Consider the following 15394-nt stretch of genomic DNA (forward strand, 5'->3'; position numbering starts at 1 on the left):
AAGAGTAATGAGAGAAGTGTGGGGGATAGGGAAAAGGATGTGGAAAAAGAAGAATCTGGCTATATGACACCCTGATATGAACGGTGGGATATGGGGCAGAAATATGGGGATGGAAGAAAAGAAGGGAGGTAGAAGGTATTCATGAGAGATATCTCAGATGGGTACTTGGATTAAATTGAAGGACGCCAGGATATATGGTTAGAGATGAAATAGAAAGGGAAAAGATGAGAGCTAGAGCAAGTAAGAGAGCATGGAAGTTCGAAAAAAACTGAAAGAAGGCAAAGGAGGAGAAATAGCGAGAAAATTTTTGAAAGAAATAAAAGAGAGATAGAAGAGGGGAAGGATAATAGAAAGATGGGAGCAGGAGAGAAAGGACTATCTGGAAGGGATCGGGGTAGAAGTGGAAGGGGAGGGGGAGTGAGAAGAGGAGGCATTGAAGAGGAAAGAGAAATAAAAGGAGAAACAAGAAAGGATGGAAAAGATCATGGGATCGAATTACAATAGGTGGTATAAGAGTATAAGGAAGGACGGGATTCCGGACTATCCAAGGAAGGGATGGGAGGAAGCGAGATGGAGCAGGGTTGCAAGATTTAGACTTGGTAACGAAGTGAGGGAGGGACTATACTGGGGAAATGAGAAGGATAAAAAATGCAGGCTATGTGGGAGGGAAGAGGAGACATGGGAACATATATGGGAGGAATGTACGAGATGGGAGGAGTGGGAAGGAGAGGGGTGGCAGGATGTGGTGGAGAGATTACTGGGAGAAAAGAGAGAGGGAGAGGAATGGATGAAAGCAATAGAGGAAATCAGACGAGATAGAGGAGGGAGGAAAATGGGAAAGGAAGGGGGAGGATCCAACAATCTAACGAAGGAGGACCAAGGAGGACAAGACAGCGAAAAGGATTGAAGAGGAATATGTCTATAAAAAGTTATATGTAATTTAATTGTATGTAAATTATATGTTATTGTAAATTGGATGTACAGGGTTGGGTACGTCCCTACAAAACGCCCTTTTAGACCCCTTGGGGTAATAAAGTATCTTTTCTATCTATCTATCTATCTACTTAAGAAGACACATAAATAGCTTTCTATTTACATCAAAATTCAGTTAATTCTCACATGTGACGCCAGTTGAATGCACGTTCCTTTTAATGCTGATGGCAAGTGAGATTCAATAAATTTTTATTCACAATTGAGACCATGTCCTTTCTACTGTATTATTAAAAGTGAGATTAGAAATTTGTATTGTTATGCGATAGCTTTGTCACCAAAATAATCAGGTAAATTTTTTTTACTCACTTAAAAACTGACGTCTTATCTGACAAGGAGATGGCACGAGGTGTAAAATGAGTTATGGATTGAGACATAGCTCATTTGAAAGAGGATGTCGAGTACATAAACGCTGTAAAGGGATTACAGTGAATGGGCCCTGGTTGCTGAGAAATTTGCATCTAAAGTTGAGCATCCGGCTCACTGTAAGGCAAGTTTAGAAACATAACCTCTAATAGCATGAAACGCGGTGGCTGAGCGGACTGAGGCGTTGACGTATGCTTTTTGTCCGTGGCTAGCTCGAGTTCGAGTCAACTCGCAATCTTTTTTTTTTTCCATTTATTTCTTATACTTTTAATCAATTTTTGTGTAAATTATTTTTTGGAATAAATTCTAATAATGAAGTAACATTTTATATATAAAAAATATAATTTTATATGTACGTAATAAAAGAGAATACGAATTTATGTATTAATTATTTATTTTAAAATCTTGAGAATAAATAGCAAAAAAAGTGGAAGTATTTATTTATATATTATTTCGAATATTCGAGAAGATAGACACAGATAAAACAAATGTAACGGTATAACGGCACGAATCTTTTGTGCCTTTGTTCGAGTTCCAGAACAGGTATTTTTTTCTATTTGCGCATGCGCAGACAAATTCTAACAAAAGACTTGTAGGGTCTGAGGACCCCTTCGTTTCTTTTCGTGGTTAAAATTCTTACGAATTTCTAACAGTAAAGAAGTCTACGTTAGTGCACTCTCACAAAATTTGTAAACATATAAAAATGGAAACATCTGTGGATCCAACATTGATAGAACACATACAGCTATTAGCACAATGTGATATATCAAAAGACGATTTAACTGATAGCATTGCATATTTTCGAGGTAAATATTTCTTTGTTTCTTTGTGTCAGTATTTGTGTAAATGTCAGTATTAGAGATGTAATATTACATTTTTTTTGCAGACATGCTATTACAATTTAATTTAATTAACGCTGATCCATTAAGAAAATTTAATACATGTGCGAAAAAAGTTGCTGGAAAATTGTTTGAAAATTTTGTTAAAATGTTGGGCAAGTGTACACTTGTTGAAGAAACAGAATATTTCTTTCTGGACAAAACACCTGAAAACGTAGTAGAGGTGACAACATCAACACATGACGAAGAATATAAGCCACCAGAAAAAATCAGAAATGTGTGCAGAGTGCCATTCGACATCAAATTAAAAATTGTAATGACTGCCAATGAACATCCACACTGGAGTTTCAAAGTTTTACAACAGCGTTTTAAGACTCATTTACGACATAATAGCGAAGTTGCTCGTTTCAAGAACGAGATTTTATCAGGTGGAACATTCATGGATAAAATGGATGCAATAAAAAGGAATGTTTATGATCGCTTTACCGAAGCACGTGCATGTAAGCAGCTAGTTACAAGGCAACAATTGCAACAGTGGGCTATGGCTGCTGCAGTACAATTTCGGAAGGAAGATAGCTCAAAAAGTGAAGAGGAATGCGCTTTTCGTTTTGTGGCATCTCCAAGGTGGATGACAAATTTCATGAACACGACCATATTTTCAACATTATTTTTGTCAGAGAGCACATATGTCCCGATATTTTCGTCAGACACGTGTGAAAATCAAAAATATATAAAATTTCGAACAATTTGACCCCTTTGTCCGACATAAATACTTCAGTCATTAATTGATGATTAATTAACATAACAAAGACGTCAGAGAACGGTTCTGTCCCACTAAAATTGTCGGACAAGGTTATATACTTCATCCTTAATATATTATTAAACTGTAAAATAAAATTCAGCTGTAAGAAAATCAGTCAAGAGTCAAAGAAAAAATTACTAATTCCAAATGGCAGACACGGGTCATGTCCCAACTTTTTTGTCGGACAACTCATTTTTTCTTGTTGAAATGGTTTAAATAATCAACTGTAAAAAAATCAGCTGTAATAAAATCAGTCAATGTCTTTGGAAATTAATACAAGTTACAAAAATTCTGTTCGCTCTATGTCCCGCGGACAGACTCTGCCACCTGTTTACATTTGGCAGACATGATCATAATAACTCGTGGAAAAAATTTCAGGCGTAAGAAAATCAGTCACCTAAAATTCCGCTAGCTCCTGGACTATTTGGAGTGCGTGTCAAGCAAGAAGTAGACGAATTATTAAATATGTGTAAAAATGTAATCGTTGTCTGTCAAAAATCAGGAAAACTAACTTCATCTTTATATAAACAATATCTGATAACAGTTTTGAAACCTTACGTAGGCAACAATCCATTTTTAATAATCGTCGATTCTTGGGGAGGTAAAAAAAACATTCATATGTATAATGAAAATTTTAAAAATGATGAAAATAAGCCAACATTTAACTTGCAAATTATACCTCCAAAATGCACTCCAATTTGCCAACCTTGTGATGTTTATTTTTATAAACAAGTAAAAATTATCATAAAGCGAATTCAAAACTGTCCAGATACTTTTGTCGGCGGAGAAAAAATAGAATTAAATTCGCGTTATGATGCTATAAAGATACAATCTTTAACACATTATTTATTATCTGCTCCACTATTTAAAAATATGATACAATTTGCATGGTATGCGTCAAAGTTGGCAAATGAACGGGAAATATTTTGTAATGTAAATCAGTTATGTTTTCCTCTGCTCGGGGGGGTATCAATCGGTCCCCGGATTCGCGATTGGCCTGTATTAGGGTGGTTCGAAGGACCAGAGGGGCAATCCCCTCACGAATACAAGCGAAATTAAATACAAGTAAGCGGGATAAATCAAGCGAAGCGACTCACCGTATCGCAGCCCGGCGCCCTCCTGGGATGGTCTCTCGGCCGTTCTCGTCTGTCCTCTCGGGTGGCGAATCCTCCTTGATAGCAAGCGGGAGGCGTGCAGGCAGACAAGGTAGCGGGCAAGCAAGCAAGCGAGCAGCAAGCAACACAAAACGGGCAAGCAGGCACACGCCGTTATAACGATTTCTTCGAGCACTCGACTGTGGCTGATACTCCGTCTTATCTTGTCGGCGATTCTTACGGGAGTGTCCGCGTGCTCCGGAACTCTCTCGGCTCGCGCTCCTGGAAGTACGGCGCGAACGAGTACTATTGTCCCAATAATTGGGCCTGCCACCCGTGGGCGGGCAGCACGAGTCGGGTGAGTGTAGGAATTCAGTACCTCAGGAGGTCGATTATGCCTCCGGGTGTCGGCCTACTACCGACGTCTTGACGAGAGGTATCGAGGAATAATTACACACTCGATTACTGCTGATAATATAATACTTTATTGCAGACCACGCAACAGCCACGAGAGTCAGTATAATTCTAACGGTCGTCGTAACTCAGTTCTGCCAACCTCGTAACTCTCAATCTCTCTTGCTAGCGCAGGAGAGGGGGCTGACCAATCAGAAGGGAGACAGATATGCTGCTCCCTACACACTCCCCCCCGAGTGTTAACGAAATAAATAATAAGTAATATTGCACTAAGCGAATGAGCTTAAGTGTTTGGCCAGGTGCTATTGTACGAGGTTAACAATACCTTAACAAAAAAATATATTATACGCTTAAATGTAATTTGAGCCGACTTATATCTAATAACATTATATAGAATTCTGGCTTACAATTAAATCACTTTGGTTTAGTGGACGGCGCAAATGTAACAGTCTTACGAGAGTAGGTTTTAAGCGCTGGGTTCGGATTTACATTCCGGTTGAATATGTTCTCGGAGGTTGATGGGGGGTCGGCGGGGTCATCAGGGACGAAATATGCCGGCTTTAATAAATCGACGGACACGCTTTTTGTGTTTCCGTTGATATCAATATTGAATACGCGCTCCGAGATGCGTTGCACTACCTTGTGCGGACCGGTGTACGGACGCTCTAACGCCCTTTTAGTCATATTGCGTAAAAACACATGAGTACAATTATATAAATCTTTAAAATAAAAGGCGCGTTTTTTATGTTTGTGCGCGACGGGAACCGGCCGGACTTGGCGCATATATTCGCGAAACTCTTCAAGGAAATAATTAGGGTTAGGTGTAAAATCATCGGGAAGAAAGAATTCCCCGGGAAGTCGTAAAGTCGTCCCGAACATAAATTCGGCGGGGGACGCATTTGTGTCAGCACGGACGTGCGACCGAAGTCCTAATAGAACGGTAGATAAGGTACGCGTCCAGCACGCATCGGCATGGCACATGATTGCGGCTTTAAGCACCCGATGCCAACGTTCAATCATGCCGTTCGACGCCGGGTGGTAGGCGGTTGTACGAATTCGTTCGCAACCGATTAATGAAAGTAACGCCTCGAATAGGCGGGATTCGAATTGGGCTCCCTGATCCGTAGTTAGTAATCGAGGGGTTCCGTAACGAGAAATCCACGTGTCGTAAAATGCTCTAGCAACGGTTTGTGCAGAGATATCTTTAAGAGGAATTGCCTCGGCCCAACGCGAAAATCTGTCGATCATAGTGAGACAATAAGAGTAACCCTCAGAAGGAGGTAATGGGCCGATAATGTCAATATGCACTTGATCAAATCGCCCGTCGGGAGCAACAAAGTGCTCAGGAGTTAGTTTTACATGACGAGAGATTTTCGCTTGCTGACATTCGATACAATTTTTACACCATTTAGCGATATCGCGGTGCATGTCAGGCCAGACATAACGCTGTCGGATAGTGCGATCGGTAATTTTGCCACTCGGATGGGCTGGGTTATGGAACATTTGAAATACTTTAACGCGGAGACTATCGGGGACATATGGCCGAATAGCTTCGCCCGAGATTTCGCAATATACAGTTGTGTGATCTGGGCCCCACTGAATTTTCTTCAACTTTAAAGGATGATCGGGGGCGTTAGCAATCAACTTGAGTTGCTCGTCGTTCTTTTGTAGCTCGGCGAGCTCATTAAGATTAAATTCAACCGGCAAACGCAGGGAATCGATCCGCGAAAGCGAATCCGCAACAACATTTTGTGAACCAGCGACATGTTCAATATGCGTTGTGAACTGCGCGATATATGACAATTGGCGTAGTTGTCGCGGGGACGCCTTGTCAGACCGTTGCATAAACGCGTACATGAGCGGTTTATGGTCGGTCAAAATTTTAAATTCACGTCCTTCTACAAAATGACGAAAATAATTAACGGCTTCAAAAATTGCCGTGAGTTCTCGGTCGTAAGCGCTATACCGAGTTTGCGCGGGGGAGAATTTATGCGAAAAAAATGCTAGGGGCTCCCAAGTATCCCGTTTTTTCTGTTCAAGAACTGCCCCCATGGCGAAATCGGAGGCATCCGCGACTATACGGAGTTCCGCGCCAATATGGGGATGCACCAGCATTGCAGCGTTAGCAAGGCCGTTTTTGGTCTTTTCAAACGCTTCGATTAATTCGTCAGACCATACGATTACACACTTATCGTTTTTACGCGAGTCGACTAGTAATGCATTTAGTGGTGCTTGAGCTTCTGCCGCGCGAGGGATGTTGCGACGGTAAAAATTTATCATGCCGAGGAAACGGCGTAGGTCGGCGATGGTTTTGGGTCTAGGAAATTTGGTAATCGCCTCAACTTTCTCTGGGATGGGACTGATTCCTTTACCATTAATTATATACCCGAGAAACTTTAGTTCATGTGCGCCGAATACGCATTTTTCAACATTAAGGCGGAGGTGAAACTCTTTAAGCCTTTGAAATACAATGCGTAAATGTTTAGCATGCTCCTCTGGAGAAGAGGAAGCAATTAGGATATCATCCATATAAATGAAAACAAAATCTAGATCGCCTAAGGCGCGATTTATATAACGTTGAAAGGATTGACCGGCATTACGAAGGCCAAAGGTCATAAATAAGTATTCGAATAACCCGAAAGGGGTTATGATAGCTGTTTTCTCAATGTCCTCGGGGGCCATTGGAATTTGATTATAGGCTTTATATAAGTCGAGAGATGAAAAGATTGTTTTACCGTGTAGATTAACGGAGCAGTCATGCAGGTGGGGGGTGGGGTATCTGTCAGGTCGCGTGATTGCATTAACACCGCGGTAATCGCCGCACACCCGCCAGGTGCCGTCTTTTTTACGGACTAAATGAATGGGACTGGCCCATGGACTGCTAGAGGGACGGCAAATGCCTGCTTCGACTAAAGCTCTAATCTCGGCCTTTGCGGCTTTAAGTTTATCAAGAGGAAGGCGCCTAGCGCGCGAAGCGACTGGAGGGCCAGTGGTGATAATATGATGAAACACGTCACAATTGGACGGCGGGGCGAGGGGAAGTGCTCCTGTTATTTGCGGAAATTCCTTGAGTATTTTAGAAAACTCAGAGGAAGATTTAATCGTATTAATCGAATGTATCGGGGCTGGTTTTTTAATCGCGAGGGTATATAATTTAGTAGTGGAGTCTATAAGACGTCGTCGTTTTAAATCTACTATTAACCCGTAGTGCGATAGTAAGTCAGCGCCAATGATGGGGTACGGAACTGCGGCAATGCAAAAATTCCATCGAATTGGCCGTCTTAAACCGAGGTCAAGCTCACGAAGAGATTCCCCGAACGTGTCGATACGCGAATCATTTGCTGCGAAGAGCTTTAATTCGGAGGGCCTTCCCTTGATCCTATCGATAGCGGGTACAAGAGAGATATCTGCGCCTGTATCGACAAGGAACATTTGGCCGCTGGTACGATCACGGACGTGGAGACGGTTAGAAATTTGAAGGCCCTTGCCGACCGTCTCCGAACGGAAAGGCTGTTTTGGTTTTTTGGATCTTTCACGGAGCGGGAGTTGGATCGCGAATGCAAATTTAATGTTTTTCCCAGCTTTTCGGATTCTTTTTTAAATAAAGTAAGCATATCGGCCATCATATCGCGAAGTTGCTGCATCTCAGTTTTTGCGGGAGGGGGTGAATTCCCCTTGATTACGGCGGACGCGTAAGACTCGCCTCCGATATTGCTCTCAGCCATTCGGTCGGCGGTCTCGGCTAAACGGTTGAGGTCGGTAATTTCCGTAGCTATCAGGATCGCGCGGTGATTGGGTGGTAGATGGTCCAAAAAAATTGATTTTATTACACTATCATCTAAGTTCCCGTCATTAAGACTGCGCAGTCGACTGAGGATTAACGAAGGTTTTCCGTCGGTCCCGACTTGTCCCGTTAAAAGTTTTCGCAATTTTGTTTCGACCGAAGGTGCATATGCCGCGATAATTCGAGCTTTAATCTGCTTATAAATATCCGTTGGGGAAGGGTTTAAAGCAATTATGTCCCTTACGTGTCCCACTACTTCGGCATCGAGTGCAGCGAGCACGGTATCGGCTTTAGTGAACTCTGCAGTGATCCTAGAATTTCTCATGAGAATCTCAGCCTGGATGAACCACAATTCTGGGTCAACTTGTGAAAACGGGAGGAGCTTGGGAACCCATAGGTTATCTATACACGGAATTACAATATTATTATCAATCGCGTCCGAGGTGACTGAATCAGGGCCCTGAGCGTTTAGCTGGGCTTCCGCTGCCTCTGCGCGTGTTTGAAGAGCCGCGTCCGACATTGTTTTAAATTTATAGTAAGCTACTAGCAAAACGAGAACGATAAACAGCATAAACAACATGAGCGTTAAATAATATAAGCGACATGGGCGTTAAACGATATAAACAATATAAACGACACGAGTGTTAAGAAATGACGGCGCGGGGCGGATTACTATCCTTCGTTTAATTACTGTAGTCTGGGTAGAATCCAAAGCTCCGGTGACGCTGGGACCCAAGGCGCCGGAGACGTTGGCTTCACGCATTAAATGTCTCAACGACGACGGGATCCAAGGCGCCGGTGTCGTTGGCTTCACGCAATCAAATCAATGAGGCGACAGCGACGTTGTCAATCCGTGGCATCGGCGAAGAAAAGCCGGTCGCACACCATCAGGAGAAAGCGGTAACGGCGGCGGCGGAGAAGGGCCAGACGCACACCAGGGGATGGTCGTGGTAAGGCGGCAGAACCGCTGAGGCCATCCGGGCGCCGGTGGGGTCTCACGTGCACGCCTCGTGCCTCGTGCAAAAAGCGCGGCAAGAAAAATGGCCGCCCGAAAAATGTTTCGGCGCGGCAAGGCTGGCTGGCCGCAGCGTGGGCAACTAACAGCCAGGGACGCGGGCATAGGAATGTACCTTGCGTTTGCGGGTAATTCGATCCGCTACTTCTGCGTCCGTTCGTCGGGGAAGATTGGTCCACACGATGATTTATCTCTGACTCGGGCTTCCGGTAGCGATTTGTGCAAGAACCGTTGCATGTTTTTCAGTCGGGGTCACCAATGTAGGAATTCAGTACCTCAGGAGGTCGATTATGCCTCCGACGTCTTGACGAGAGGTATCAAGGAATAATTACACACTCGATTACTGCTGATAATATAATACTTTATTGCAGACCACGCAACAGCCACGAGAGTCAGTATAATTCTAACGGTCGTCGTAACTCAGTTCTGCCAACTTCGTAACTCTCAACCTCTCTTGCTAGCGCAGGAGAGGGGGCTGACCAATCAGAAGGGAGACAGATATGCTGCTCCCTACATGAGTCGCGCGAGTATTGACACCTGTCGCGGTCCGCCAACGTTTCGCGCGAGTCTCAAACCGACGGTAACTTACGATTATGAGCTTACTGACTAATATACAACGAGTATCAAACGCGAATCAACCATATCAATATTATATACATGCGACGAACCACTGTATTACAATTATACGCAAACGAGTGCCAACCATCCTCCTAATATTCATAATACGAAATCTTCTTGTAAATCTAATTATTCTTTTATTAAATGTTCATGGTGTACGTCCTATTTATGTTTTCAATGCTTTTATAATAATTTTCATCCACAACATTGTACAGCAATGTCCGATTTTTATAACAAATAACTGACAAGACATGTTTACAAGTTACTCTATGTATTTTTAATAACTATTTATATTTTTATTACTTTGAGTATTTATATATACACATTTACTTTTTATCTACTGACTACATTTATTTATTTTTTTTATTTTACATAATTAATTATTTATTGACTATGTATTGACTATGTATTAACTACGTATTGTATTTATTATACTGACGATGTATTAACTATTTTATTTTATAATTATATGACATATAACGTAATATTTTTTGTTTATTATCCCATGATTTTTCCACTTTTCTTTAAAACTACAATTTTTATTCTTTTTTATTATAATAATAACTCGTATTTTTTTTTATTACGTACATATAAAATTATATTTTTTATGTATAAAATGTTGCTTCTCATTATTAGAATTTATTCCAAAAAATAGTTTACACAAAAATTGATTGAAAGTATAAGAAATAAATGGAAAAAAAAAATTAGATTACGAGTTGACTCGAACTCGAGCCAGCCACGGACAAAAAGCATACGTCAACGCCTCAGTCCGCTCAGCCACCGCGCTTCATGCTATTAGAGGTTATGTTTCTGAACTTGCCTTACAGTGACCCGGATGCTCAACTTTGGATGCAAATTTCTCAGCAACCAGGGCCCATTTACTGTAATCCCTTTACAGCGTTTATGTACTCGACATCCTCTTTCGAATGAGCTATGTCTCAATCCATAACTCATTTTACATCTCGTGCCATCTCCTTGTGAGTATTCTGAGTCTAAAGTATTCACATAACTGAGTGACTCAGCTCACTTAAGTGTAAATGGAAAGCGCCTACACTATCGTAATATAAATTGTAACGCAATTGCCTCAAATAATAAAATTAATGTACAGAACGTACACCTTTCTCTTTTTTCAGCAAAAAAAAATAGAATTCCCTTGTTCTTTCTCTCCCCCGTTCGCGCGGTCTCTCTCGCTCCCGTCACCCGTCCGCGTTATTTTTCTCTCCCCCGTTCGCGCGGTCTTTCTCGCTCCCGTCACCCATTATAATTAGATCATTTTTTATATTATTTTAAGTAATTTATTTATTAGAAATAAGAGAAAAAATATTTAATAATTTATATGAGACAGATGAAAAAACGTTTAATGATCGCGCGACAAGTGCGGCACGCGCAATCTTATCGAGAGTTCTGTAATTCTAAATCGCTGACGGTGGACAAAGGAACGGTAGACAGAAGGAAAAATAATTTTAGATACAGTGATATGCATTTAATATACATTTATTTCTTATGTAATGCATCGTGTATAATATTATCTGCAGCATACGCCAACAGTTCACAATCAATAATTGAATTTTTATCATAAAATTCATGCAAGATTCTAACTGCATTCATGTACAAGCTGGTGGCGCACGATGTCAATTTTACAATATCTGCGTCACGTATTTTAACGAGTTTCAGATCTCGAATCGCTAGCGATGATGGCGCTGGTGACTGCACGAATTGCTGAATATCTGCACGTTTTTCGATGAATGTCACCCACGTTGCATGAGGCAGAATTATCCGATTGCCTCGGTTATCGCCAATAAGTATATCTACAGAGGACATAGATCCCGCGTTGATTCCAACATCCAAAAATTTATACGCTGTCGATGTGAAGGCAAATCTTCTTCCCAAAATACGTAGCGTATAACGGGGTTTATCAAAACTGAAAAAATACAATTATGTTTATTAAAGTTTTTTGCACAAGTATATACGAAAATTAACGGTACTTACTCATTGTGCTGTTTCTCGCACGTTTTATCCTGAATCGGAACGTAGTAGTTCGCACCGTGAGTGTTCATCGTAACTGAAGGCTGTTTGCGACGTATCAAACTCTTGACTGCGCTCTAGAATCCTCGTAGACTATTTATACATACAAAAATGCGAATATTGCAAATTGCGCCGATGTAAGGCTGCTGCTGCGAGCATGCCATTTCAATTGCAGATCCGCACCCACCACCACTCTTCGTGTTCATCGTAACTGAAGGCTTTTCGCGACGTACTCGAACCGTATCAAACTCTTGACTGCGCTTTAGAATCCTCGTAGACTATTTATACATACAAAAATGCGAATATTGCAAATTGCGCCGATGTAAGGCTGCTGCTGCGAGCATGCCATTTCAATTGCAGATCCGCACCCACCACCACTCCTCTATCTCTATCTAAAAAATGGGGGTAATTACACAGTAATACGGACCACCTTCCGATGACCTTGACCTTGACATATGTTGTCAAGGTCACCCTCCTGAGTGACCTTCAGAAGTTTTTAGCCGTCGGTCGTTATTCGTTAAAAAATTATTAACAAAAAAAGTTTCGAAAATACAGCAGCTATTTTGATGAGTATTGGGAGGCATAAACGATCAATATTACGTCTTTTTTTTTTTAAGTAGAGAATATCTCGTGAAAGTTGCTGCTTTACCAAAACACAACATTTAAAGCAGTAAATTGTTGATAAATTGAAGTCTTTTTGTTAAAGCAGAGAATACTTTATTTCGCGAGAAGTCGCTGCTTTACCAAAAAAAAGAAATTACAGAACGAAATGATAATAATTATTATAATATTTATTCATTTATATTTTTTAAGTGTTTAAAGCTCGTCAACTAACCTATGTAGGTTAGTGACGCGCTTTAAAGGTATTTAAGTGTTTAAAGCGTGTCAACTAACCTATGTAGGTTAGTGACGCGCTTTAAAAGTATTTAACTGTTTAAAGCGCGTCACTAACCTACATAGGTTGGTTGACGCGCTTTTAACACTTAAATACTTTTAAAGCGCGTCACTAATCTATACGCCAAAAGAATATTTTGCGTGGAAAGTGTATGCGTGAACTATTTCGACATATATATTAGTCATTTATGCCTTCTAATACTCAAAATAGCTGCTATATTTTTCAAACTTTTTTTGTTAATAACTTTTTAACGAATAACGACCGCCGGCTAAAAACTTCTGGAGGTCACTTAGGAGGATGACCTTGACAACATATGTCAAGGTCAAGGTCATCGAAAGGTGGTCCGTATTACTGTATAATTACCCTTTTTTTTAATTGTCATTTGTTTTATTATATGCCGATGCCGAAGCCGAAGATTTCGTGACGAAGGTACGTGTTATATCGGACTGGAGTTTCCAACGTTAGGTTTTTAATAACAATATTACATATTCACAGTTTCAAAAAAATCAAAAGAACGACCTGAAGAGAAAGAATACCAGTTCTGAACGGACTGATTTCGCTGCACTGAAAGAAAAATTCTTGGTAATCTTGTGAGATACATTTAGTAATAGTTCTTTTTAAAATATTTGATTATTATTACCGAATATAATATTAATAACAAAACATTTTGTAATAATTATAAACATTTTGAAAGAGCCAATTTTGCGTTTAGTTAAGCCAACTAAATTATATAATACTTATTATATATAATACTTAAATAGCTTAGTGATAAATAACAAACAGTTTAATAATTAGTACTAAATTGTATGAAAAAGCGTTATCTGAATGATTTGGTGACAGTTACTCAATTATTTAATTAGTAAGCAATTTGGTAATTTAGTAAGTATTACTAAACTTCGTAGGGTTCTAAGGGGGCAGTGCATGCGTAATACACGGCGCCGCTTCCAGCTAGCACCGCATAGCCTCTCCTGCTCAATTCCGACTCTCACCTCCAAGCAGGCGTTTTTCGCTGGTGAACCCTGGAAGCCTGAGCAATCATGGTGGAGATCGGGTACCAACCCTGGTGGAAGTTGTGGTCAGGACTAACGAGAGCGGGATAAATGGCCCTCCGAAAAGGGGGTTGGCGAGGGGCTAACAACCCCTCCCGTAAAAAATTACAAGTTGTGAATAATTGAGAATGCGGACAGAACCCACGGAAACGACCCACGCTATATAATAATAAAATACAAATATAATTAACATTAAATATAAATAAGTATAATTAATATAATATATTAATAATGTGAAAAATAATGCTATTTTTTTATTACTATTTTGTTTATTTTATTTATAATATTTTAACACTTTTTAATATTTTAAAAGTTTAACATCTTAAATTTAAATATTTTTAAAAATTAACATTTTTTTTAACCTAAACACTTTATAAAATATTTTATTTTTTATCATCTTCTTTTTTATTCGAGATTCTTTAATTAAATAAGGAAGAGTTAATAATAATGACTTATTAATCTGGTAAAATTATCTATGACTATATATATCTCAATATTATTGTATCTCAATGTATCTCAATGTATCTCAATGTATTTAAATATTACTAATCTTATATTATGCATAATTACATATTGTTTCTATATTACATGTTACATATCTTATCTATATTTCTATATTTTCATACAGAACTGTATTTCAATACAGCATGTAATTAGTGAAAATATTATTTCTTTGTAAGTCTTATTTTGTAAGTCAATGATGTGTAATAATAGAAATAAAATTGTTTGTTCCGCCAATAAAATGATTAAACCAGAAAAGTTTATTAGTCGAGAATAATGCTATTACTATTATACTATTAACTTCTTGAACATCCAACATTATATATTATCCACATTAATCACAGCAGACGTCATAAGTTTCACTTAGTAAATTGAAACGTAGCTAAATATTAATTCTTAATTAATCGATTCCTAAACAAAGATATATCCCGAGTAATCGCTTGGATATCGAGAAAACGCAGATTGTCAATCTATTTCTTGTTTTGTGGAACACATGCGGTTGAAAGATACATATGTATGTAAATATTAATTATTACTTTGAGAATTCCAGCATCAGTTTTGATTACACCTGCAGATTATTTTAAAAGTTTAACAAATGTTATTTTCGGTGTTTTTATGCTTTCACATTTTTCATACTTTTATTTGCAAAGTTGGAGTTTTTAAAAGTCTTATATTTTAACATGATAAAAATTACTCTCTTTCTCTCTCTCTCTCTCCCTCCCTCCCTCCCTCCCCCCTCTCTCTCATCCGATTAATAAGAAACAATTACCACGTCGTACTTTTATCAGAACGAAAATTTCTAGAAAAGTCAGCACTGTCGTGTATCGTCGTTCGTTACACTCTCACCTCTAACTGTCTTGTTATTATAGATACTTGTCTATATGTGTTGACATTAAATACATAATACGTATAGCCTTGTCAGTTAGCAGGAATCTTCCAGGACAGTCGGATCGTTGTCATATACGCTCGTATTACACTTAAATTTTGTATTAAACTTAATGC

The 15394-nt window shown here is 39.5% G+C and overlaps 1 protein-coding gene across 1 annotated transcript; it reads left to right on the forward strand.

The window, feature by feature from the left end:
• Positions 1-2059: 2059 nt before the first annotated feature.
• Positions 2060-10163, forward strand: LOC139817840 (uncharacterized). The gene is made up of 4 exons (XM_071786126.1): positions 2060-2162; positions 2243-2908; positions 3410-3947; positions 10010-10163. Exons 1-4 carry the CDS (start codon positions 2060-2062, stop codon positions 10161-10163), a joined length of 1461 nt encoding a protein of 486 aa, XP_071642227.1.
• Positions 10164-15394: the final 5231 nt, after the last annotated feature.

The sequence above is a fragment of the Temnothorax longispinosus genome, chromosome 8 (genome assembly GCF_030848805.1).
Source record: "Temnothorax longispinosus isolate EJ_2023e chromosome 8, Tlon_JGU_v1, whole genome shotgun sequence".
Classification (NCBI taxonomy): Eukaryota; Metazoa; Arthropoda; class Insecta; order Hymenoptera; family Formicidae; genus Temnothorax; species Temnothorax longispinosus.

Excerpts from the sequence above, each read along its gene's own strand:
- LOC139817840 (XM_071786126.1), top strand. The coding sequence starts at position 2,060 with ATGGAAACATCTGTGGATCCAACATTGATAGAACACATACAGCTATTA. Across the intron at positions 2,909-3,409 it reads GATATTTTCGTCAGACACGT|CTCCTGGACTATTTGGAGTG; the intron begins GTGAAAATCAAA and ends AAATTCCGCTAG. Across the intron at positions 3,948-10,009 it reads AATGTAAATCAGTTATGTTT|TCCTCCTAATATTCATAATA; the intron begins TCCTCTGCTCGG and ends GAGTGCCAACCA.